This window comes from Canis lupus, chromosome 18 (assembly GCF_048164855.1).
Source record: "Canis lupus baileyi chromosome 18, mCanLup2.hap1, whole genome shotgun sequence".
In the NCBI taxonomy this organism is placed as follows: Eukaryota; Metazoa; Chordata; class Mammalia; order Carnivora; family Canidae; genus Canis; species Canis lupus.
The window spans coordinates 19,171,879-19,198,732 of NC_132855.1; the positions used below are offsets into that span (position 1 = coordinate 19,171,879).

Sequence of the window (26,854 nt, forward strand, 5' to 3'; positions counted from 1 at the left end):
CCATGAGAGGCTACAACAGAACAGCACGGATCACCGCTATGAACGGCATATATAGTGTCTCGGCCTTTAACCAAAGGCCCAAACAAAATTGATAACTCAAGGGGCACTTTTGGTCTAGAGATAGCAAAGCTCTTTATTAATAAAGCAATACATTGTCAGTATAGGAACCGAGAACCTGGGAGTAGGATGGTCTGTACAAGTGTAGGAACCTGAAGACTACCGTGGTAACTGATCCTTTAAAGATAGATGTGAATATGGACATATTTCTTAAAGTAATGCATTAGTAATTATGTTAGTTGAGTTATGGTTGGAAAACCAATGCCAATCAATATTCTCCATAAAGAAGAACAATCAGCCTCTTGTTTGGATCATACACACGTAATTCCGATGCTGTTAAGGATGAAATCAAAGTCTTTTGGCCACAGAAGCAACAGAAAATCCCAGGGCAACTTCCAGCAGGAAAAGGAGCTCTCAACAGGGGTTTCAGAATAATACTGTCTGGCCTCCCAAACTGCCACACTGAAGTAATGGTGACAAGATGGTCAGAGGAGTTCTCCAATTCCTGCCCCCAAAATGGTGGTTACTCTTTGAGTGTTTCTGTTTTGCCTTCTAGTGAGAAAGCTAACCACCTAATAATCTAATGAAAGAGTCGATCTTTATTTTTTATTCATTAGTCGACTACCTTTAGTATTCTCAACTATGCCTATATTTCAAGTCTTGTATTTCCTGAGGGGGCCAGTTCTGGCACCGCCCGTGCTTCCGAATCTTATCAGGGCAGATTCCAAAGCTATAGCTACAGTCTCAGTTTAGCACAAATCCTCATGTCCATGTATGTGTCCATATTGTTGAGAGAGTCTGTAGAGCCTTCATCAGATCCCATTAGGGAGACTTTGGATTAAGAAAGTTTGAGAATCGCTGACCTAGAGAAAGCAGAGTAGATCATGTGCCGTGCACACGCATAATCACCATCTTCAAGTCTCCATGCTAACTGACCTAGGAGATGCTAGACTATATTTAAAATAAAAATGCTTTTCGAGGGAACATAAGTAGAATCACCTTGAATTCATTTTGGGAGAGAACAACCAGATAGCAAATGTTTCAAAATGCATGGAAGAAATAAAATGTTGCCCGCAGCTCTAGGAGGGAAATAAAAACCAGGCCTTCCAGAGGCACTTTCTTACTCTGAATTACCTTGCTTTATGAATTGAGGCAAATCACCAATTTTTTTTTACTCCCCTGCATGGGTTATAATAATCGTTCTAGGTCTTCATATAAAAGTACTTTACAAAAGCAAAGTATTAATAATCAGTATTAATTATCCTGTTGAAATCCGCCCTTCATTTTTTCAGTTTTTGAACTGAGTTTGGGTTTGCTACTCTAAAGCAGTTAGCCATTTAGACAGGGACTGTCAGAGGCTAGACGCCGTTGTATTAATCCATTCTTTAACCCATAAGGTTGTCTAGGGGGTGAAGTAGTGCCCCTATACAGACATTCAATACCATAATAACATATTTTAAACAAGTACTCCAAGAAGTTCCTAATAGCTACATTTGCAGTTTTTGGCTTTGGGGATGTCATTCTGTTAATATGATAAACCCAGAATGCTTTCTGATGCAAGCAGTAGTCTGTGCCAAAAAAATAATTATCAAAATGGGCCCTACAATATAGCACCCACCCACACACACACCCACACACACACATACCCCCACACACTTATTTTTTCTTTTTTGTAGATTAGCCGAGGCCAGGTTTAGTTCATTCTAAAACAAAGGACTCTCAATTTGTAAGGCAACAGTTCCCATCTGGCCTATTCTCTTGCCAAGTCCCAAACCTGGGCTCATGTGTCTAAAATTTTAGCAGCGACTTAGGCCATGTGTCTTTGCACTAAAAAAGAAAAGCAATTATTTCCACGGGCGACCAGATGATTTCCATATCATCTACTGCACACAAACAATCCACCGAGCACCCCATCAGTAGTTGATAAATTCAGAGCTGATCTTAGCTAGTCTGTCAGAGAAAAGAACGTGGATTCCTTTAGTTGAAGAATTGTCTACAATGAAAGATCATACAGCAGTGGTTTGGGTCAAGAGGAGACTTGCTTGAGTCCTCATCCTAATACTTGCTGGTTGTGTGACTTTTGGGAAGACTCCTTTTGTCCCCTTGACCCTCAGTTTTTCCCTCTACGAAACGTCAGACTGGGTGGTTTCTGATATTTGCCTCAATTCCTATACCTGTGTTGACCTCTTGGGTTTAGATTTGTTGTGAGACAAGGAAATGAAGTCTGGGAGTTTGATTTTGTTTTCTTAGGTCTGATTTTTTTCCAATCTGAAACTCTGCAGCCCAGCTAAAAGGTTCTATGCTGAAAAACAACTCAAAAGTGGCAGCTGGCCATCCAGACCTTGGATATTCCGTTTGGCTAGAGTTTGTTTGCTTAGCACCTTCCATTTCTGTTTACTTAAAATTTGGCTCACTGGACTAGCCTCAAGAGAGACACCTTTTTCTTTTGACAAAGGTCCAGTAAGAGGGAAAGGGTCATTCAAAGGTAGCAGAATCTGCATATCCTCTCCAGCATCACAAGGCATGATGTGGAGCACTCAGCATCCCAGAAAACATGGAACGGCTGTGGTTTCTGTCCCTCTGAAGCAAAGCAGTGGTTGGAAAACACAAAGAATTCAGTCTTCTCGGAGACTGTCCCTTCCTTGGGCACTGCTTTAACAACCAAAAATATTGGTGCCTGTTGATTGGCCCAAATAAAACTTTCTAACCCCCTGGTTTTAGGGGGCTAGAACTCTAGTATCTTTTTTTCCTTTGTCATCTATGGTCCTAAAGAATGGTAAAAATTAATGGATTAGGGCCTTGTAAAGGGTAAATTTATCTTATGTGTTTTGTAAAAGCAATAAGATACAGGCATATGCCAAGTCATGAGAACATCTGACTTCAGGGAGACCAGCATCTTCACTTTCCCTGGATCTCTGCTGTGATCTCTCCTTGTTTTTAAGCTCTAGGACCATAGTCAATATGCTGATATAATTCTGCAAGGACTCATTTCAGTTAAAACTGATTTAAACATTTGTTGGCATCTGATATGTGCCAGCTGGCTACTCATGGCTCCTTCATCTAAGACAGTGGTTCTCAATCACTAGTCTGATTTTGCCCCCACAGGGTATAATCACAATGTGTGGAGACGTTTTGGTTGTTACAACCTGGTGGTGAGACAGGGGGTGCTACTCATACCTAGGAGGTAGAGGTCAATGATACTACTAAATATCTACTAAGAATAGGATACAACAGAGAATTATCAAGGCCCAAAACCAATAGTGCCAAGATTGAAAAATCCTGCCCATTTTCATGGTCCTCTTGCAAACCTCACAACTGGTAGCAAATTCCAGAGATTCCCACACGGCAGTCATTGCAGAGCCAGTGGCTGTAATATTTGCTGGATCCACATGTACCAGAGTTTTTATTGACTTAACATGTTTGCACAAATTAACTCATTATTTAATAATTTAGCCTCATCCTTACCAAGAGTATCTGTGAAATTGAAGGTCTGATGTTCTAATTACATTTTTCAATATACACAAAAATAAAAACATGATTACTATGAATGTTAAAAGTGCTTACCATCTTCTACCTAAAAGCTTCTCACATACCACTGTGGCTGCCAGGATTTTAGAACTACAGATTTTCAAGTTGCTATGACTTTCAAGGTGTTAAGAGTCCAGCCATCCCACTGTGGCTTGACTCCCTTCAATCACATCCTTGCCAAGTAGTCAGGCAGCCAGTTCTTGGACACTCCAGAGATGGGGAACTCATTCATTTACTCAACAAGCAGATACTGAGTATAGACACTCAGGAACTCAGCATGTTAGCTTGACACTATACTAGAAACAGGGTTAGGGAGTAGAGTAGGGGGAAAGGGCAATAAGATAAGACACAGCCCCCACCTTCATAACACATATAAGCCACTGGGAAGAATTACTACTCTATTTCCCATATCTGCTATATATGTTTCCCATTGTCTTTCTCATGTCTATCACACAAAGGATGATAAATTTAGTGGAAAATGTAAGCATCTATATGCAGTCCATGTATAACCCAAGCTTTCTTTATATATTTTCGTGTACACATTTGCTGCCCAAGGCCATTTCCATTGAATGCACTGAATATGCAAAAGCTTTGGGAGCTTGGCACCTCTACTGTTCCTTTCTAAAGACACACAGAGAACCAGGTGGGGAAAGGTGAAGGTGACCTACAAAAACTATTGAGGAACAGATCCTCCCCATTTGGGGCAATCTTTCCCCTCTTCCTTCCACTTTTCAGCCATTCTCTCTGCTTCTAGAAGCACGAGGCCGTAATCCCCAACTCTTAAAGCTATCCCTGCATATAATTATTTAGTTGCTTTTTCTGCTGGTGGAGAGGGCATTCCTTTTCGTGTGAGAACAGATGCCCTGAACGCATCATTTGTACCACACAAGGTCCGCAGGAGGAGCCCTGGGTACTACACTTTCCTCCCCTTCTCTCAAACGCTCCCAGAAGTGGCCTTGTTAGGAAATGTCCCCCGCTGAGCCACCCACGAAAAGGAAAAATCTTGCAAGATTCAAATTTTGTTGAGTTAGAAAATGAGACGGGAACATGTCTTTTCCTATAGAGCAAAATAACAACCATGAACGTTCTTTTCCTCCATTAAACAAAAACAGCGGTCACCCAGTGGAAGTCAAAGCAACCCCTTCCCTGGTGAATACAAAGAACTGCCTTTCGGTTGAAGATTTATTATGTGTTAGGTACCGGGAAAACTGCTTCGGAGACATTAGTTCACTTATTACTCCCAACGACTCTATGAGGTTATTACTCCCATTTTATAGATGAGGACACTGAGGGCCTGGGGGTTCAACACAATTAACGGCTGAAGGAGAGTGTGAACCTCATCTGACCAAAGCCTATGCTGTCAGCCCTATACAACTCAGCTGGGCAGCTTCTCTCTCCTCAGAGCTTTGCAGGCAGATTGATTTAAAACTGAATGGTCATTTTGTTTTGTAAAGTGTCCCAGAGTTAACCAAAGCTTGAGGAGTAGGCCTGCAGTTGCTCTGTGGGCTAACGTGTGGTATTACTGCTTAGGTCAACAAGTGCCTGCCGGGGGCAGGAAATGCCAACTGTACACAGGGCTTTTTGAGTCCCGAGGAAAGAGACAGTGGCCTGCACCTGAAGCTGCATGTTTGTCTGGGTGAGTTCTTCTGCTTTCTTTTCCAGTGACATCACCCAGACCTTCCTCTTCTGTCTGCAGCGGGTGGCAGCTGCCCGGTTCCGTTCCAGAAATTTCCTCCGCCTCTCGTCGGGATCTTCGTCCACCACCCTTCGCCGGCGCCCCCCTGTGGGCTGGGGCGGCTGTATTGTCTGGGTTGGCTGCATCTGTTGCGTCGCTGGTGAGACCTGCTGGGCATGGGAGGGAAGGGGTCAGGGACAGAGAAGGAACATGCTGGGTGAGAGAAGAAACCCAAGCTGGTATTGGAACACAAAGTACAGAGAGCTGGTGGCTCATATCAAACTTGTTTTCTAAGAACAAAGTAACTAGTGAAATCGTGCTCATGAAAGGCATCGTTGAACTATCTTCTGTGATATTTTGGCAAGACGTAGAAATGATTCGCGAAACAGAGTCAAATAGATTTTTTCCCTGACAGCCATTTGGGCTGAACCACAGCTGAGGAAACATGTTTAACATCTCCTTCAGATGTTAAGCATGTTTTATTTAAGGTGTGTTTTAAAGGTTTAACGTGCCAGCGCAGGGCTACAGGTGAAAGCAGAGAGACCAGGGTTATTGTCACAATACTGATGAGTCTTCTGTCCTCTGCTGAAAACTCCTTCTGGGCAGGTTGTGAGCTTTCATTCTCCTGGTGTCAAAGCCGTGTTCCTAGAACACACCTGTGGAACATCATCACCCCTGCGACTCCTGCCGAAAGAACCCTGGGAAGCCCAGAAAGCAGCTACAATCCTATTTTCACCATTTCAGAGTTCTTAAAGCGAACGGCCTAGCTGGACTGGCACATTCCAGATGGGTCCACCTGCCCCTTGGAGCTGAGCCGGAGCCAGGCCTTTCCAGATGGCTGGAAGTGGGGCCTACACGATGGATGCCCAGAGTAGGCCTGAGCCCTGTAATACACCTTGTCTGTGTTACAGGGAGAGAGGGCTAGGAAGCACCACATATATTGTAAGGAAACCCTAGGAGTGGCAAAGCACTTTATTAAAAATTTTTACTATACTTATAGATTCCCTCTAAGAACTGCAAGAGGCTCAGTGGTACCTGAAGTTTTGGAGACTCCTGCCCATACAGCTTTATTTCCCTTCATAAGGCAGACATACAGCATTGAGTGAAACTTTCACGACTGACTCTTTATGTGTCTGGACACCTAATGTTTTCCCTAAAGCACTGCACTCCTTTCTTCATCCTCAATAAAGGGTGTTCTTTTTCCTTCTCATTTCTCAGTCACTCAGGCTTATGGCTGCAATATCTATAAAGTTGTTTTACAAGAGACATTTAACCTATAGAAATAACAGGCAAAAAAAAAAAAAAAAGTGTTTAAAAGAAAGCACAGCAACCTTTGCTACCAGATTCCGAATCTATGATTGAAATCCATCAGAGTGACTGTAATTGTACTAATAATCGCTACTGGTTGACATCAGTGGACTGAAAGCGATATATTTTAATACCGAATTCTATCAAAGCTTCTATGACTCACTGTAGAAGAAATCAGGCTCAGGCCTGAAGTAGATTGCATCTCAGTGATTTTTATTTAAACCGGAGACATTTTCTAAAAGTGCTTATTGGTGATTCCTTTCCTCCCAATCACAGAGAAACAACAAAATAAATTTAGTGTTGAAGTTCTTATTCACCAGAGTGGCTGGTGAAAATGCGAGCCTTGTTACTAGCAAAGGGTTAGCACTTGCCATTTCAGATGCTGGCTGCTGAGCTAGCTACCTCAAAGCAAAGCATTAGGAAGGAACTTGCTAACTTGGCCATTTTTGCCTGTACCATTTCTTTTAGGCAATTTGTGTTGTCTAACTGTCAGCCGCAAACAAGACTCTCAAGGAGGCAAAACTGGGTTTTGAACCTCCATCCCCAAGACCTCTCAGTTGATACGACGTTCTCCCACCAACCTTTATCTCTGACACTTCTCCTGTGCCTTTACCCGAGGGGTTAAGTTATGTGGTGGCTTCAGGCTCAGGCTTGGTTCAGGGTTGAAAGTGCAGTTTGGCTAAGAGAAATTCCTAGTGACTGAGGAGTGATGCCAGGACTCTAGAATCACATCCTTACATGCAAGAGAATCCCTAAGAAGGCAGGAGGAATTGCAAATGCAACTCTAAGACCAGAATATACATCCCTGGTAATTACTGTTACTTATTTTTATTTTAAAAATAGAATTCTTTTGGCATAGATGCTCTGAAACTTTTGATAAAAAATAATGAGTTGTTAGTTCATAAAGGCAAATTTATTGGAAGTCATATTAGAATCTCACAGTCAGGAGGACCTCAATAAACTTCTGTTCCTAATGCTCTAATCATTGTATGCTTAAGCAATATGACAAGATCTCAGTAATCAGCCAAGTTCATATAATTTAAGGGTGGCATTTTGAGTATTGTCTAAATGATCTTGTTCAAATGTTAACAAGAGCAACCTGTACTCTTTCTCTTTAGTATGGGATTAAAAAGCAACTGTTTGTGCAGCTAATTATAATAGCAATTAACTAATTGCATATACAGTTGGCCACTTACTGACTTGAAATGGCGGGCAATTGGCTAATTGGTAATTAGCTAATGAATGGTTTTTACATTCAACTAACGGTTATACTTGTCTGTGAAGTAACTTGCCGACAAGGAAACCAAAGCTTGATGCTATCCTTTTCCTTAAAAAAATAAGTACAAATGTGAATTTATTTGCCTATCTTTGCACTTCTAGTTTTCTTTGTCCCTTCTAACTGTCTCCATGTCCTACTAAGGCATTTGACTAATAAGTGCTTTGGTCGGCATTTTATTGCTGAACAACTTGCTAGACATCTATCATATTACTTCAGTTTGGAATTAATCATGGTTAACATGCATTGATACCTGTGCCAAGGGCTTTCCAGACATTGTCTTAATACTCCTAGAAGTCTATGAATTTCATCTATTATTACCACATTTTGCAGATGGGACCACTGAGGTTAGGGAGTTTAGCTGACTGACCACAGTCACACAGCAAGTAAGGTGGGAAAAGAATTACAGATTTTTTCTTACTCACTATGTAGAACTCCTCTGACTACCTTTGCAAAAGTAAGCTGACCTAATGAATAAGCTTATCTATTGAATAGGTAAGAGAGAGATAATAGATCAGAGAGTTGCTTGTGAACAACCCATCTTGTTGATGGCCATCCAAGTCTGGTGTGTGTTAGAGGAGAGGGTTCTAAAGCTCCAAACTGCCTAGTGTGAAGTTCAGAGGCAGAGGATGGAGGAGACGGTGAATAAGTGTTATTTGGAGATTCCAGGCTACCAACACCACTCTGACCCAACTGGTTGGAACCTGGCAGTGTGGGATGGGTGGAGGGGACTGACAAAGGTCATCCTGCTTCAAGATCCAAAGTGTCTTGGGCTAGCCATGCCCCTAGACATGTTCTTCATCCACTTACTAAAACGTACTTGGGCACATGGACCCGCCTCTCTTCTTGGGCTGGGTGACATAACGTCTGCCTGGTCCCCCAACCCTCTTTCAGTTGAGTCTAAATGCTGGCTTTCTTTCTAGCCACTTCTGGTGACTCTCCACCCCTGGGATCTGGCCTTTCTCTAGAACCAATCATCTACAGAGCTTGGCTCTCTGACTGCTGCCTCCAACGCACTTCACATTAGGTGGCATGAGTCACCTCTGTTCATCATTTATACAGCACCTTATGCCCTATCATCCATTACCAAGCTTCTTTGTCTGCCTGGAACTGTTATTTTTTAGATTTTTAACATTTAGTGTTAGTCAGAAGACTGTCCGTTGTATTTAACTTCCATTTTACAGGTGCCAAAACTGAGTCTCTGTTACAAAGCACTGAAGTTAAAATCATGGCTAGAATTCATTTATTTTTCTCATTTTTTATTCACATCTTTCTTCACATGCTCCAAGTCTTCCTGATCTCCCATCGCTATTACTTTTTTTAGAGTTACCTTTGTCACACTCTGCAAACAACCAGATTTTGGAGAACTTGAAGTTTACATTTGCCCTCAGAGAGTAGACCTGATATTTACTTCTAGAAATGAGGATCTGGGAGGGTCTTACAGGTTACCATCATTTCCTAAGAAAGAACAGAGCTCAGAACACCCAAGCTTGTCACACCAGGTTGCTGCCAATGAGCCCCACATTCAAGCCTGCGCTGATAACAACAAGGGGGTAAGAGATCATAAAAGGGTCTACCTGTGCTTGGTTGCCGGAGTGCAGGGGTGGGTGTGGCGAGGTCTGGTGATGTGCAGGGTGCGCGTGAAGGTGGGAGTGGGAGTGATGATGTGGGTGGTTCTGCTGGTGATGGGGCTGAGGGTGAGGATGGTGTGCTGGGTGCTGGTGCTGGTGTGGGTACGGGTGATGGGCTGGCAGTGTCTGGTGCTGATGCGGGTGTGAGTGCATGTGATGGTGTGGCGTCTGGTCCTGCCGGGAGCCCATCATTTCCATCATGTGTCCCATGGTGTTCATATTCCCATTTGACATGGCGGCAGGGTGATGAGTCAACGCGGCCTTCAACCTCTGAAACAGAACAAAACAAGAGGGGACAACTGAGGTCAGTCGTGTACAGAATAGGGATTTTGAATCAAAATGACTCATAGTTTCAATTCTATGTTATGGTACTCCTGTCAATGATTTTTTATTGGTTGGCAGTATGACTTTTATGTTAATTTCAAATTCTCATATATATTTTAGCGGCTAGGAGGGTCAATGTTGGCTGGAAATGTTAATTCAACTGTCACAGCAGATGAACAGGATACCCTGTTAAGATGTAGGCAGTCTACTAAAGGGTATATCCTACTAATTTCCAAGTATCGAATATTCATCATATCCCATTGGCAGCTGAATATAAGGATAAAGTAAATAAAATCATTCAATACAATAATGTCACTGAACAGAGGGCTTATTTGATATGACACTGTGTTTTGTAAGGGTCACAAGAATAAAAGATTTATTCCTCTCAAAAGACTTCTCAAAGGCAAAAAGGAAATAACTTCAAATTTCAGAATACAGGAATAGTACTGATGTTATTTTAGGGCTTCAAATTAGATTCATGATCTAGAACTTTTGGAGTCAGTTAGTAGGTCTTCTCTATTTGTTGCCATAAAATTTCTCATAGTCCTGATGACCTAATTCTTCTCACACAATAACGTTCTTCCGATTTGGGGAAGGAAGTGAGGAATGTGGAAAGATTCGGAGTATTGAATTCTACAGCTTCACTGATGGCCACATCACCAGGCATATCTCTAACACAAAAGCATTATCCATTAACAAGCAAATGGACATGCACATGAATAACTTATACCTGAATCTAAAGCAGGGATCAGTAAACCTTTTCTATAAAGAGTCAGATAGCAAATATTTTTACCACTGCGTGCCTTATGGTCTCTATCACAACCACTCGGTTCTGCCCTTCTAGTGCAAAAACAGCCATAGATGGTAAGTAAATGAGTGAGCATGCTGTGTTCTAATACAACTTTACTCAGGGACAGGAAGTTTGAATTCCATATAATTTTCACATGACACGGGATGCTATTCTACTTTTTGATTTTTCATCATTTAAAAATGCAAAAACCTTTTTTTAGCTATGCGCTGTACAAAATTAGGCCATGGGCCAGATTTGGCCCACGGGCCATGGTTTGCTGGCCCCGATTTAAAGAATCAGTTGGTAATCAGCTTAGTCACAGTTTCTTCAAAATTGCCTTTTCTTGTACACAGGCAATTATCATCCTATCCTGAGGGGCACAATGTGCTAAGTACTGTATAATACAGTTATTCCTTGGAAACGTATTTTCTGCAATGATGATAGTCTGGTTGGCAAGCTCACCCTGGCTTTGTGAAATATTTGCTAGGGGACTGAAAGTTCTCTCCTGATTTGTGTTCTTATCTAATTAATGATAGTGGTGTGCCATCACTGTGAAAAGGAAGAGTTGTATTTAAATGTGGGTCAAATCAACTAATCTCCAGCCCCCAATTTTAACGATTCTCGACTGTTCAGAGTAAGCTGCTGATAAATGCCAACTGAATTCATCAAAATCTTTAGTTAAACACAAGGAACCTCCACTTGTAAAAGAAAAATAAAAGGCAGTGGAGTATGTGACAGACTTTATCTTAACATTAGATAATCATTGAAAAGATTTCCTACATCCAGATTCAGTGACCACTAAGCCTACTTGCTTCCTCTTTCATGAGTATCAGCTACTGACTGACCTTCATCATATTAATCGTGAAGAAGTTAAGCTTCCTGAATCCCTGAGAAAGATTAGACGCTCAGTATTGACTGCGTTTATTACTAAACATAAAGGTGAACTCATACTCCTCAACTTCAATTTTTAGAAATGATTTCATTATTTTTATCAAAATTCTAATTACAAAAAAAAAAAGCAATGCTTGAAAGTACAATAAAGTCAACAACCAATGAACCAAATGCACTGTTTATATTTGGTGGGTGAATGGCATTCCAGACAACTCTCTATATGCATATGTGGAGGTGGAAAAACAAGTAGAATAATTTCACCTCTGTGGGATAGTAACAGCATATAACTGAAGAATTCTAATTTAAATATAACCTAAGCAAAAGAAGTAAACAAATAAAATGAATTGCTGGACTTCGGCTGTATGTTTCTTTATGCCAAGAAAAGTTTCCAAATGACATCTCCAAACTTAAGGGTGAAGAAAATTATGAAATTATACTGAATCACTGGGTTTTTTTTTTTTTTTTTAGAAATTGGGTAGTATTGATAAACTATTCTTCGTAGTTTCATTATTATAAAAACACAGCTATGTAGTACAAAAAAAAAATCAACTACTACAAGAAAATGAGGTGAAAGAGTAAAACCCACCTGCCTACCCTTTTCCCTCTGTGCCCCAGTCCCAAGTAGCTTGCCTTTGTTTTCCTTAACAATATTTCTTCCACACTTTTCTGTATGAGTAAAAGTAGCTAATAACAATGTCTGGCATTACTGCATGCACTCACTGCATGCCACTCCTCATTCTATGTTTTACAAGTATTAACTCACCTAATCCTTAGAACAATCCTGCAAGGGCTAAAGGAGAGGCTAAGCCACCTGTCCAAGCTCACATCACTGGAGAAATGTAAAGGCATGCTACCTCTAGAGCCTGTTCTCTAAAACAAGAAAGAAGGTGCTGGAAGGCACACCATGCACACTTGCCAAAAACAGTTATAAACTATGTTATGCCACCTCCTTATCATCAAAAGAAAGGCAGAAAGAAGAGATAGGTATATGATAAAAATGACAAGATGCCATTGCTGCATGGTCCAGTGCATGGTGACTCAGCACACAATGAAGATCTAGATACACTCTTTCTGAAACTTGGCAGACAGAAGGATGAATGGTAAGAATTTCCAGAAAGCTCCAGTGCAGCAAAAGACCATGGGCTTACCATGATCACTTCCCTTGTTACATTTGTGAAGAATGGATACTTGTATTTCTCCCTCCCACTGTGCCCCCCAATCTGATAACACGTGTCCCTTCTTCTTGTCCCCACTTCCTAACCCTTGGGTTTATGACCCTTTTGTCTTTCTAATGTACAGAAGACGATATGGTGTAGGCACAGACACTGAAGGGTATGGCCCTGCCTTCCCATCAGCCCTTGCTCTTCTGACGCAGGCCCCACAGGCCTTTGCATTTGACAGTCTTCTTGCCTGAAATGCTCTTTCCCTTTCTTCATTTTATTTTTATTTTTTATAAAAGGATTTAATTATTAATTTGCGAGAGAAAGAGAGAGAGATTGGGGGGAGGGGCAAAAGGAGAGAATCTTCAAGCAGACTCTGGGCCCAGCCCAGAGTCCCATGCGGGGCTTAATCCCATGACCCATGAGATCACCACCTGAACTGAAACCAAGAGTGGAACGCTCACCTACTGAGATACCCAGGCACCCCTCTTCAGACATTTTATAGCTTTTAGCTCTTGGCTCCTCCTTAGTAAAATTCTCCTTGGTCTCCTGGTCAAAATCAATTCCTGTTATTACATGGTCCCAGTAAGGCCATATTCCTCTATTTAATTCAGTTTTTTAGTTATGATTTTTAGTATGATTATTCAATTCATATCCAGCAACCATCCCAGACCATAAGCTTCATGAGAGCAGGTTATGGTTGGATTGTTGGATTTTGCTCACTGTTAAATTCAGAGCTTTAGCACAGAGCCTGGTACATCGTGGGCACTAGATTCATATTTTTGAAATGAATGTCCAGATGAATGAATGAATAAATAAAAGAATCTTCTGAGGTTCCCGAGGATGCAGCATCTTCAACTTGGACCACTGCAGGTACTGTCTGGGGGTCAACCAAAGTCACTAGAAAAGATTACAGAAGTCATGGAGGCAGACAGGCTACAAATGCACTGTCAAAAGAGCTTCCTGCTCCATACCCTGCCTGCCTTCCCAAAACTGATAACAGAAATAAGAAAATGTAAAGAAACAAAAGGAATGTGCATGAACTTTCTCTTGACACGTTTTCCCTGAAAAAGTGGGTATGGAAAATTGAAAAGCTGTTTGGTCGTGGGTCACTGTGTTATCCCTTCAATGCTACAAACAACTTTCCCACCTTTAATTAGGAGCCAATGGCCACCTTTAATTAGGAGCCAATGGAGCCTGACAAATAAACACTCTGCACCAGATCTTCATCTCTCAAATAATTAGCTTGTCCTGTTAAGGGAAATTACTTGGTTGCCTCAAGTCTATTCTTGCATATTTCACGCCAAGACAATAATACTAGTAAGGCTTATAACATTCCCTTTAACTATTTATTCCCCCAACAAATACTGATGGAGCGTCTACTATGTGCTGGGCACATCATTATTTGCCCACTACCTGAAAGAAATGGGAGACACATAAAACCAAAGCTTTTTCAAAGCCCTGGAGAGAAAACACACACACTCCAGCGAGGAAAGGAAGGCTTTCAAGCACCTCTCAGAGCACCTCAGGCCTTGGGGTTGAGTCCACTCCTTGGGGTTGGAGCACCAGTTAGTGTCCTCTTTGCAGGAAAGCAGTGCCAAGAGGTGATCATTGGGGCCCTTCTCAAAGCCCTAAAGAGCCTACTGCTTCCCTGTATCCTGGTGCCAACACGAATCATTGCACTGTAAATCATTAAAATATACCAAATGTAGATATTTGTACCCCACTCTTTTCAGGGATGATGAATGACCATTAAATGAGTCCAAGCTGTATTTTGCAGAATGATTTTTCTTTCTGAAGCCGAACTGTGTCTTGTTTTAAATAACATTCTACCCAATGCCAAGAAAAGGCAAGGGAGAGAGAGGAAAATTAATGAGCAAATAAACATATATTTTTCAGCTATGAAAACCGGGGCTCTCACTGAGGTGTGGCTGCAAGAAAGAAAAAGAATGATTCTGTTTACTCTCTATCATCCTTTACCACATCCATTTACTTGAGAGAGCAAATCAGGAGAGACAGCGAGAAGCCCGACACAGCTGGTTTCAGTCAAAGAGGGTCATTTTCCTTCGTTCTGTGTATTTTACAAGATCCTTGTTCACTGTTCCCGATGGGAGAGAGGTGGGCCTGCTGCCCGGGATCCGAGTCCTGGTGAGGAACCAGCCACCGACCCCGCCGCTCCGCCCGCTTTCATCTGGGGCTTCGGGCACCTGGTGAGGCCCAGGTAGGCATGCACGCTCCCGACGTGCATGTGGGCCTGCGTGAGCACACACGCACACGCCACACCCACCCACACCCACCGCAGGCAATTTATCTCCCATTAACAACTCGCTCTTGCCAATTAGAAACATTTGTGGAACTGTAAAAACATTTCTCCTCCATCCTCAGCGCAGCCGATTGCTTATGTTTTACAGACTCTGAAAGCCAAGGCGAATTAAACATTATTTGAAATTCAGCTGGGTGGGGGTGGGCAAGGTTGGAGCATTCTTTGGAGAAAGGTTTTCATTAAAAACGGCTGTTGGGTTTTGTTCCAGAAAAGAATGTGATAACATCAAAATGTAGTGTTGCTGAGTTGACCACTGAGGAAGAGGCTGTGTATAGAAAAAACTGGGCAAAATCCGTATTCATCTTAACTTTCGAATACATGATAATTGCCAACAGCGGCGTCCCCAAGGTATTGCTTGAAATGTAATTTCTTCTTTCTTTCTCTTCCCTAGACATAAATGATCAGGTGAGAGGGTCAACACAGGCTTCAGGATGGTCTAAATGGTCAATGGTGTGGGACTGGATGCCTTCACCAGAAGGTCAGGGTCAATGATTACTGACTTGTTCTAGGTGTCAAGGATTCCTGATTTTAAGTCTCTGAATTAGTAAAAAACAAAAACCAAAACCTGATATGAAAAAACAAAACCTGATATTTATCCACTGAATTTTATGACTATTATACGGCCAGATCCCCCCAATGCTTCCCAAACTTGGAATGGGCAAACTTGGATGGGCAGAAAGAGTCCTGTCACACAGTGCCATGGGTCAGTCATATAAACTGTGAGCTTTATTTTGCCAAGATAGAAATACCTTTTTTTTTCTTAAGATTTTTATTTGAGAAAGAACACACACTGGGAGAAGGGCAGAGGGAGAGGGGGAAGCAGACTCCTTGCCCAGCCAATGTGGGGCTTGATCCCAGGACTCTGGAATCATGACCTGAGCTGAAGGCAAATGCTTAACTGACTGAGCCATCCAAGCATCCTGAAATACATTTTTTTTTAAAGATTTATTTCAGAGAGAGAAAGAGAGAAAGAGAGAGAGAAGCTAACATGGGGAGGGGCAGTGAGAGAGAAAAAGAGAATCCCCAAGCAGACTCCTAGCTGAGCATGGAGCCCGATGGCTCCATCATAGGACCCCAAGATCCCTACCCAAACTGAAATCAAGCATTGGCCGCTCAACTGACTGAGCCACTCAGGTACCCCTAGAAATAGTTTTAATTCCCAGATTCACATCTGGGCTTCCGGATGACCATTGAAAATAATCGTATAACTCTGATAGAATAGTGGATCTTAAAATCCACACTTATCTCAGGATCATCGTTGAGATAATTAACTTATATTATACTTGGCTCAATCGTTTAGAATAGAATCTGTTTCTTTCAAAACTTTCATAATGTAACTCTGGTTTGTTTAGCTCTGATGGTTTCATAATTTAAGTACTCATCTGTTTAGGTTTGGTTTGGTAAATAAATTTCAAATAAGGCTACCAAGCTGGAAGGAGAGATGATCCAGAAGGGCAAGATGCCTTAAAGTCTAGAAGGTAAAAATATTCATATTCTTTGTCATGTTGCCATTACAAAGTATTAACTCTGAAGATATTAGACATAATGTAGTTAGAAAAAAAAAACACAAATAAATTGTATTATAAATCAATACTCTAGTACCCTGGAAAATGATGCAAGAACATCTCACAAATAAGAATAGTACCTTAGAAAAGTAGAACGTCAGCAGTTTTAATAAAAACAAGGAAAAGATTTGGTGTTTGATTTCACTCTCCCATTTTCCACTTGTGGATATAACTCCTAAAATGAGGAAAAGCAGACCTAAGTGCTAGGTGATACGTTAAACTGTGGTGGTTAAAAAGCCAAACAAGCCCCAGAGAGAAATCTTAGCAATTTCCCTGCCAGCCCTTTTCCTATCAATATCTAAATCATGTATTAATTACAGTTCTGCAGGAGAGAGCCTTTGAAAAATTCTTTTTAAATGAAGAAGCTAATGAGTGCGCATTTACAGAATTATTTTATTTCAGATACCACTTCCCTTCATCTCTTTGACTCAGTAGTTACCTTTTACAATTCAGCAGGATGGTGAGCATTTTAGGAGGCTGTATGTTTTAGTGAGTTTCAGAACAAGCTGATGTTCTGAGAGCAGGAGCTGGTTTCCATTCTGCTATAAGATAGCTTTTAATCATTTAGGGAAGTAAACCGCTTTGGCTCTGTGGCCTTAATCTACCTAACACATAAGGGCCGAATCTGGAGCTCCGTATTTCATCAGAGAAAGAATCTGAGGTGAAGGCCCTAAAAAGTAGGAATTTACAGGAGGAGAGAGTTATATGAATGTCTAGAATAAAGAAAGACATTATTTCAGAGGATTTCAAAAGAAGAACAGAAGACTTGGAGTGAGAAGTAGTGAGAAGTCTTTGCTTAGAAGCCTGGCTCCACCACCCTGGCAGTCACCTTGAGTTTCAAATGCCTCCTCTAGGTAACGGGGATACAAAATGGGATAAGAAGATGTATACACCAGAAGGATATATGGAATAATTAGTGGAACAGAGTACAGTTGTTTTCTGAGCGGTAAAACCAGCTTCCAATGAAAAATAACAAAGTGAGACATTAAAAAATATTTTTCTTAGCATTAAGATGTATGTTTTACTTTCAACTTTTAAAATTCATAGCAAAGCACAATAGAATATTAATCACCCATGAAAAGGAATGAAGTACTGATTCATGCTACAGCATGGGTGAATCTCAAAACCATTATGTTTAAGAAAAAAAAAGCCAGACACAAAAGATTAGATCTCCTATGATTAGATTTAAACAAAATATCTAGAATAGAGAAATCTACAGAGACAGAAAACAGATTAGTGCTTGCCAGGGCCTGGGAAAAGGGGAGAATGAGGAGTGACTACATAATGGGTACAGGATTTTCTTTTAGGGCTATAAGAATGTTCTGGAGCTAGGTGAAGGTGATGGTTACACAACATTTTGAATGTACTAAATGCTCCTGAAATGTACACTTTACAATGTCATGGTTATAGACTTTATATGACCTGTATGTCAATTAAAACTATTTTGAAAATAAAGCAGAATGAGAATCTCATTTTTTAACAGGGGGGCAATACAAACTCTTGACTTCGTCTGAGAATTACTAACAGCCACTTTGACGTCCCCTTAAGTAAAGCACTGTATTGCGAATAATAAAGGCCAAAAAGATATTTCGCCCTAGAATGGCTGCAAGTCAATGCCAGATTTTTAGTCTATGCCTCAGGGAGTTTGACTCCTCTGCAAGACATTGGCACCCTCTTTTCCCTACAACTCTGTCATCTTCTAGTTGGCTTAAAACTAAAGAGAAAATGCAGAAGCCATAGCTATCAACTGTGTACGATTCAAAGCTGGTAGAGAGCATTAAATACAAAAAGAAAGATTTTGGCAGACCGGCAGCAAGGAGTCTAAAAAGAGAAAATTGACAGGGATCAGGGTAACATCTTATGCTTGGTTCACAAAAACAAAACAAAACAAAACACACAAAACCCTAGTACTGTCCAAAGGCAGCTTAGTGGAATAACAGAGGATGTAGGAATTTCATGTGAATTTGTAAAGCACCATTATGTAATGCACACGTCAAAACAGCTGATGTGACTTTCAGTTGCATCACTGAAACTAGATTGCAGAACATCATGCAAGAGCACGAGAGTCCTGTCCATTCACCTCTGCATGGGCCACAATGTGCACCATACCAGTCCATGTCCCCTGCATCCCTGCCTCACGTCTCAGCATCACGTCTAATAGGTGTTAGATTTTCCCTGTATTTCCAATTCTCGACTGGTGGACATGTCTGCGGTTACCTTTTTTCCCTTCTGTAATAATACTGAGATGAACATCCTTGTATCCACACATCTTGGCATGTGTGCCTATTTTGAAAAGAGTGATCATAAAAAAAAATACAATGAATTGATCAGTCCAGTTGGGTTTGGTTTCTGGGCAGAGGTGATAGTGATGATAGTGGTGGTAGTAGTAGTAGTAGCAGCAGTGTGTGTATGGAGGTTGGAATGGAATGGATGGATGCAAGGAATGGGGGGCTGGCTGACTGTTAAGGGGGAGCTAAAAGCAAAGTGGGTGGGGACACCTGTTAAGTATCAGCCTTAGTTAAAAAGCCTTTTCTTGGGTCTCATTTTCTTATTCTATCAATATCCCCATACTTAAGGGAGATAGTGCCTTATAGTTTTAGGGTTCCTTGTTCCCTTCAGGTCATTGAGCTCCTTAAGCATTAAGGGATGACCTTAGGTACTAACTTGGCTCTAGCAGATATTACAGCCTCCTGGCTGTTTTCCCTGGCAATCTTAAAGGTGCAGAATCCACAGTGGGTTTAGAATAAATATTTGTTGATTGCCTGCCTGCCTGCCGCCTGCAAGTCTCCAGGAGTGGTGCCTAACCATGGAATGTCTTTGAAGCGCTGGCCTATAATTTTCTCCACAGAAAGAACACCTTCTGGTGGTGGTTGCGGGGAGAATAATGCCCTTTGTCTTGCTAGCAAACACTACTCACCCCCAAAAACCCAGCACCTGCAAGCCTGGGTAATTTTAGGTGAGGGCTTATTTCCAGCTTTTATGGAAGAAGAAAGTTCTATTGGAAAAAAAGTAATCCTTTGTTATTTTATTTTGGACGAGCTTTTAATCAGAAACATAGGCAGTAACATATGTTAGAAAAATATATATGAAACATAGAACTTTGCATTTGTAACTTGCTATGGAAAATCCATGCTAATGCAACATTAAGTTTGGGGTTTTAATTGCACAGAAGTCAGGGAATTCAGAGTTCAAGTTCCCATAGCAAGCAGGCTTCACTCCACATGTGCATCCCAGGACCTTCCTGAGTGGGGTGACCTAATTCTTTGGTAAAATGTGGTGCAATAAAAAGCAACGGAAAAGATTTCTCCTTATGGTGACAATTCCTATCATCCCGAGCAAGATGGACAGTGGTCAATTTTAGCTACGTAAACTGTACCCTTTCTGATGTACGGCAGTCCTCGGTGACCCAAATGACACAATGAAACAATGTCACTGTCATGCCTGAGTCAGGAGGTCCAGGTCTTGGCAATGTGCTACTCAGGTGGAGCAGCCACTCTCCACCCCATCGCCGGGTGCTCCAGGGGATCCTGCCCCCCGCCCTTCCGAGGACAGCTGTGTTGAATGGGTGCTGTCCCCCTCATCCCTGCTCTGCTGCCAGAGGACATCTCTCGGTAATTATAATTCAGATATTCAGACCGCTGAGTCTGAAAGTCTGACTAAAAGGCCCTCAGGGGGTTCAAAGGGCTTTCTTGAACACATCCCTGCCTGATCCTGAGGAGACTTGTCCAAGAGAGCTGTCCACGTTGTCATTCTCCAGTTTCATCCCAGTTGTGGGAAGATGGCAAGATGCGCATTACTGTCTCTGTTAGAGACATAAGGTGTCTGGCCAAGAGGACCACAAACTTATTATAGAAGAAGTCTCTAGGTATTTCTCTCTAATTATGGGTAGTAGATTGTATGAAGTATAAGGTGTCCCGCCTCTTGGTATCTATATCCAAGTCCATCTAGAATGTTCTACGTGTGTCCGGTGCTGTCTTTCCACTTGGTAAAACAGTAATGGTACCTTCTTATTCTCCATGTATCCTTTGCCTCTAGATCTGACCTCTGCCTGAGTTCCCTAAAGTGTCTTAATACTGATATGGGAAGAGGAGAGGAGGGAGAGGAACTGGGGACAGGGAGGGGGAAGAGGGAGATAGTGATAAACTCTGATTTTTAAAGTTTTGTGTAACTTCTTTTTGGACAATACAACAGTGCATCTATAAACAGCCCCCGGGGCTCTGAGCACATCAAGAATCCCTGATGCCACCTCTGAGCTGCCTGGTGTCGCTGAGCAGAGAAGGCCAGGAGATACCTGTCAGACTCGAAATGAAGACACATCATCACTACCAAAAGCTCTCACAGCACAATCTTTGGGGTTTTAGGCAAACCACACCAGGGAGAATAAAGTAGGGCTTGGGAAGCCACAACAAAACATCAGCTGTCCCTCCCACCCCCCCGCCCCACCACATGTCTATGGTTAAGGCATTTTCAAGAGAAGCCATTTATGATTCATGGAGTATCTGGTCACTGGTGTGTGTTTAGAAAGTTAAGCTTAAGGAGAGTTTGTGAATTTTGCCTGAGAAGATGATGGTGCAGAGCACTGCCAACCAAAAAAGTGAATAACAACTTCTTTCTGAGCTGATGTGCATCCAAATCATGTTAGTTGTCACATGTTTTTTTAAAACTCCGCTAATAACCAGGTATTGAAAAATTTCCAGTATTCTATGCTCTTCTCTACTTTTATTAGAGTTTTCTCTGCAGTTTTTCTTTTTTGTTTCAGGAGGCCTGACCCACAGAATACTTGGACTGTCTGCACATTTTTGAGAGTAGAATCACAGGCCCTTGCAAAGCTACCTTTTTATCTCTTTGTTTCTATTGTCTCCCTGGTGTACAATTCAATGAACCAGAGATTTAAATCTACCATTTTACTTCCTAAACACAAGTAATGGTGGTGCTGGGGTGGGGAATGTGCAACCAGCTCTTTAAATCACATTGTCACAACTGAGTACCATTCTAAAAATGCCAAAGAGAAAGCTTCCTGGTGGATTTATTAATTGAAAACGGCCTAAGAATTTATCTTCTAACAAGTTTAAAATATCATTTTCATTATCTGTCTTCTTTTCTGCTCAAGCAATTTCATTTCTGTCTCCAAGTTTCTCTTAAGCAACTGCTCACCAGGGACTGACAATATATAGTAGCTTGCCCCTAAGTCAGTACCTTCCTTCTAGGGAGAGCAAAGCGCTTTGCAGATAGTAAGCCTCTGCTGTAGGTAACAGAGATCACTCCCCATGTTCTGGAGATACAGAAAATTCCTGTGAAGAAATGTTAAGTCAATCTGCTTAGAAGCCAGTGCTGAGAAAGGATTTTTGCTTTAAGATAATTGTATTTTATTTATTTTTATTATAGATGTTAGAAGCTCTTTAAAAAATTTTTTAGGGATCCCTGGGTGGCGCAGCGGTTTGGCGCCTGCCTTTGGCCCAGGGCGCGATCCTGGAGACCCGGGATCGAATCCCACATCGGGCTCTCGGTGCATGGAGCCTGCTTCTCCCTCTGCCTGTGTCTCTGCCTCTCTCTCTCTCTCTCTGTGTGACTATCATAAATAAATAAAAATTAAAAAAAAAATAAAAAAAAAATAAAAAAATTTTTAATTTCAGTATAGTTAACATACAGTGTTAGTTTTAAGTCTAAAATATAATGATTCAACAACTCCAGTTCATCAAGACAAGTACACTCCTTGATTCCCATTACATATTAACCCTCCTCTTCCCCCCCCCCTCCTTAACCATCAGCTTGCTCTCTATAGTTAAGAGTCTGTTTCTTGGCTTGTCTCTCTCTCTCTCTCTTTCTCTCTCTCTTTTCCTCCTTGTTTTGTTTCTTAAATTCCACATATGAGTGAAAGCATATGGTATTTGCCTTTCTCTGACTTATTCCACTTGCACTATACTCTCTAGCTCCATCCATGTCATTGCAAATGGCAAGATTTCCTTCCTTTTTGTGGCTGAATAATATTCCATTATATATATAATCACAAATTCTTTATCCATTCATCTATCGGTGGACACTTGAGCTGCTTCCATAATTCGGCTATTGTAGATAATGCTGCTATAAACATTGGGGAGCATATAACCCTTTGGATTAGTGATTTTGTATTTTTTGGGTAAACAGAGAAGCCATTTGAACCTGATGTTCCTTGCGATGCAACCTGACAGTCTGTCTGGAGAAAGCTCATGGACAATAAAGAGCATGGAGGAAAAGCCAAGAAGGAAGGAAAGAAGCAAAAGGACAGATGGAAGGGAAGAAGGCGTATAGAAGAGTAGAAAGAGGGGAAGGAAAAAAAAAAAAAGAAAGAGGGGAAGGAAGTCAGCTCTAGGAGCTGGAAAAGGTGCTCTACCCAGGGCTCCGATATTTGTATTTATTAATTTACAAGGACAAGGAAGAATAATTATAAAAGAGAAGTGAATATGAGATTGAGTCAAAGTGTCTCAAACCCAAAACAAGCTCAATTCCCCTTTTCAGAGAATTGTCCATTCCACCCTTGTTTCCAGATAAATTCACCACCAAAGGGTATTATCAAGTGGCTTCTTCTTTTCACCATGAGCTAGCAGGAGAGAATCTGGATTTGATGTGGCAGGTAAGGAAGGAGTGCATCCTGTAGGGTTGTTTTTTATATGGGTCAAGTCATATATAGACACTTTCCCACTCCTGTAAGGTTTTCAAACCATGCGTGGTTAACCAGAGGCTAACAAAATGGTTAACCAAATGTGTCAGCTGCTAAGCCAAGTGGAAATAGTGATGGCAGTTCAAGCACTGGGGAGTTCTCCCATTTCTGGGACACATTCAACCCAGCATCCAGCATCCAACTTTCAGAATGGTGGCATGTTGGAGGGAGCATGTTTGGGGCTGCTGTCTTCACACGAGTGAAGCCCAGCTGACCAGGGGAAGGGCCGTCTGCATTTATAGACTGCTTCTCCTTCAAAGCAGATGTTGCAGCTCTGGGTATGAATTGAGACATTTTCTCCAATGTGTCCACAGTAAGTGAGCTCACCACTCAGTTCTGGTCTGACTAACTGATGGGACCAAGCCCATCAATTGGGAATCCTTTTAAAGTAGGAGATAGATTGTTTTTCTTGGTACCATTTCAGTGCCTGCTACTTTTTCCTCTTTCTCTTCTTCTGCTCCAGAGTATCCTTTGATTTCCTTCCAAAACCCATTCACTACAGGAAGTATATCATTATTAAGCTTCCTTGGTGGGACACCAAATATTGTATGCTCTGCCAAAGAGGACAACTGTCAATAGTCAGACACTAAACTTCTTACAGTTGGGTAACATGTGTGTGTTAGAGGAGGGCTAGTTCTTAAATGCACTGTATTAATTTGTATTATTTAGCAATTCAAAATTATTTCTAGAAGTAGGAAGAATATGTACTAAAATCTAATGTAAACAAAGAAATAAATGTTATACTCTTCTGCTACCGACCCCAATTATTTCTCCTAAGGACAAAACCAGGCTTTAAATCAGAATCCAACAAGAATAAATACATCTAACTGTTTGTGTTCATTCTTTCAAAATCTTAAATTCAATCTGGGTACACAACATTGCTCTGCTGGGTGTTTTCAGATGGAGGAGTGGGGAGACATGGACAGAGGGAAGGTGGATAGAAAAGGAGCACATCTTCATTCTTTTCAATCTCTTTCTTCTTTCATCCCAGATTAAAAATTTTTAACTAGTTTCAGTTTTTCATTTAAAGATAGGATGTGTAACACAGGACTAAAATCAGGAACCCTAGAAGTATGTATTCATCATCCATGCTGATTACACCAGTCTTTTGAAATAACAGTTGGACTTCTCTTTGAATCCTAATTTTGGGCCTTGTTTCAGATGCAGAGATAGAAGCGTTCTCTTTCCATTCTACTGCTATTGGCTTGGCTTTGATCTCAGAATTCAGATCTTTGTAACATCAGTTGGCAATTAATTAGTTATATAATCAAAAGGATACCACAACAGAGAACCTTTCGCCTGGTCCTAATACAGTGTGATGTTTCCAAAGCAGTCGCCATTCAAACTCAATGAATGGATCTGTTGGTAAGACTGATCTATTTTAAAAAGGAGATATCCCCCAGTGAAGTGGGCAATGGGACTGGATGGATAGGGTTGATTTCCTTCTAAATGACAATAACTACCCAGGTAAGAGGCAAACATCTCACATTAAGTAAATGGTTACAAATATCATGAATCGGACATAATTCAGATTTAGATTTAACATTGTCCTGAGTTGCAAGGCTAGTTCAAAGAATACTCATGCATGCAAACAAACTCAGTGTAGTACTCATGTCTCCAGTGACAGATATTGGTGGATTCTGTTTATTTTGAGGAAATACTGTTGTCAAGACAACTGAGTGAGACATTTCAAATGCAATCTAAAGTCATACTCTTTAAGTACACTAGAAAAACAGCGAGGCTACCATTTAAGGGAGATTAACACGTCAGATGCACATCTGAGATTTCCACATCCCATGCTGCCAAAATAGATGCCAATTTAGGAATATGGAAGAGTTCAAGTAATTGAATCTTTCACTCTTATATGCTCTTGGGGAGCACGGGTGATGTACATAGCCTGGGCTCTGATGCACTAAGGCTGGTTATTAAATGTTCCATGACATTTTTTTTTAACCAGAAGAGGTTTAACCTGGCTCCACTTCAGCTAGGGTAATGGCAGCCTCCCTCCCAAAGATTCCTTCTACCCTTCCAACTGGCAAACACTTGCTTCATTTCCTCCTGTAGGATAAGAATCATGCAGAATGGCTGGCTGAGCATGGCAGCTCCTCATTCTACACTCTGCTGGTGTTTGGGGGGAACCACTCATTTTTCAACATGCATTTACTGAGCATTTACTTTGTGCACGGTAAGAAATACAAAGACAAAGATGATTCTGCTCATTTCCCCTAAAAAAGCTTGAAATCTAGTAGGTTCCATTACCTGTGAGGTGCTATGACACTAGAGATTAAATGGGCTATTTCTAGGGAGATTTTTAGACCAGGATTAGAGGGGTGTCCCCGAATTAAATAGATATCACTGGTGCTCTGGGACTAACATTCTTAAATTGCAGCATATCAAATTTGTAAAGTTTAGTCTGCCCTACACTGGGACTTTTAGTAATGGTTTAACCCAGTGGTTCTCAACCAAGGGTGATTTTGCCCCTGCCCGTGGCAACATCTGGCAATATCTGGAGACTTTTTTGATTGTCACAACTTACGGGGGAGGTGCTATGATGTCTAGTGGGTAGAGCCTAGAGATGCTGCTAAACATTCTATAATATGCAGGACAGTCTTTCACAACAAAGAACTATCTAGCCCAAAATATCAATAACGCCAAGTTTGAGAAGCCCTGCCTTGACCTGATTTCCTGGTTAACCACACCATGACCAAATGGCATTTACCAAGCAGTTATTCATTTTATTACTTTGAAGGTGATACCACCAGGCCATTGTGATGTGGGTATTAAAATAGGCTTGCATCAGAATCCAAGTGAATAACAGAATGTCGTCTGTGTGACATTTTCTCTCTGTCCTTAATGAAATTTGTCACCTCACTTTGGCTCCTGAATAGCAGTGATGATAACAACACTGAGAATTTAGTTTTCTTCACCATATGCTCTAATGACTGGAAAAATTTTGGGACCCACCTGGACCAAAATGATAAAATTTATTTATTCATTAAGATATATATTTCACAGATTAAACAGCTGAGAATCAGAGATTAAAGGCCATTGTGACCACGTGACAGGTTCAAGGTTGAAGGAGAATTAGAGCCCATGCCTCCTGACCTGCTGTCCAGGTCTCCTCTGCTACCCTGGAGACTAATGTGGGGCTCAGCTGCATCTTGAACATTAATAAGAAACAGAAATGACATCTGAAAATGTGAACTAGCCCATGTGCTGTGTATTTTCCATGGCATTCAGTCAATGTGTTCTGAGGCTGGGCTACTTCTTGTGCGGAGCCACAGTAACAATGTCAGCCACTGTGCCATGAAGGAACTGGGGGGCAGGGTTTGGGAAACTCATAGGCCTTTGCATCTCCTCAGCTGGAAACGAGTGCTATCCTGGTAGGATCTACCAACCTAGAAGGCCAGGGTATAGATCCTAGCACCTTTTGGGGAGTGTTATCAAGGACATAACCATACACTCTTTTACCAAGGTGGCTAGGGTCCTTCTCCAGTGTTTCTTCTTCTGGCTTCCTAAAGTGATTATGGATTGTATTTTTACCTTTTAAATAATTCCAGCCCTGTGAAGGTCCTTCTTTAAAATTAAAAAAATATATATTTTATTTATTTATTCACAAGAGACACAGA

General features: G+C 41.3%; 1 protein-coding gene across 13 annotated transcripts in view; it reads right to left on the bottom strand.

The window, feature by feature from the left end:
* CREB5 (cAMP responsive element binding protein 5) overlaps positions 1-26,854 on the bottom strand; it is a 494,733-nt gene that overhangs the window by 10,077 nt on the left and 457,802 nt on the right. For 7 of the 13 annotated variants that reach the window (XM_072783650.1, XM_072783647.1, XM_072783651.1 and 4 more), the window contains 2 exons: positions 9,422-9,745; positions 5,200-5,427 (listed from right to left, as the gene is read on the bottom strand). In XM_072783650.1, the coding sequence (XP_072639751.1) occupies positions 5,200-5,427; positions 9,422-9,745 (552 nt within the window). Of the gene's footprint in view, positions 1-5,199; positions 5,431-9,421; positions 9,746-26,854 lie in introns of all 13 variants that reach the window. The other 6 variants (XM_072783642.1, XM_072783643.1, XM_072783646.1 and 3 more) reach the window with 1 other exon arrangement.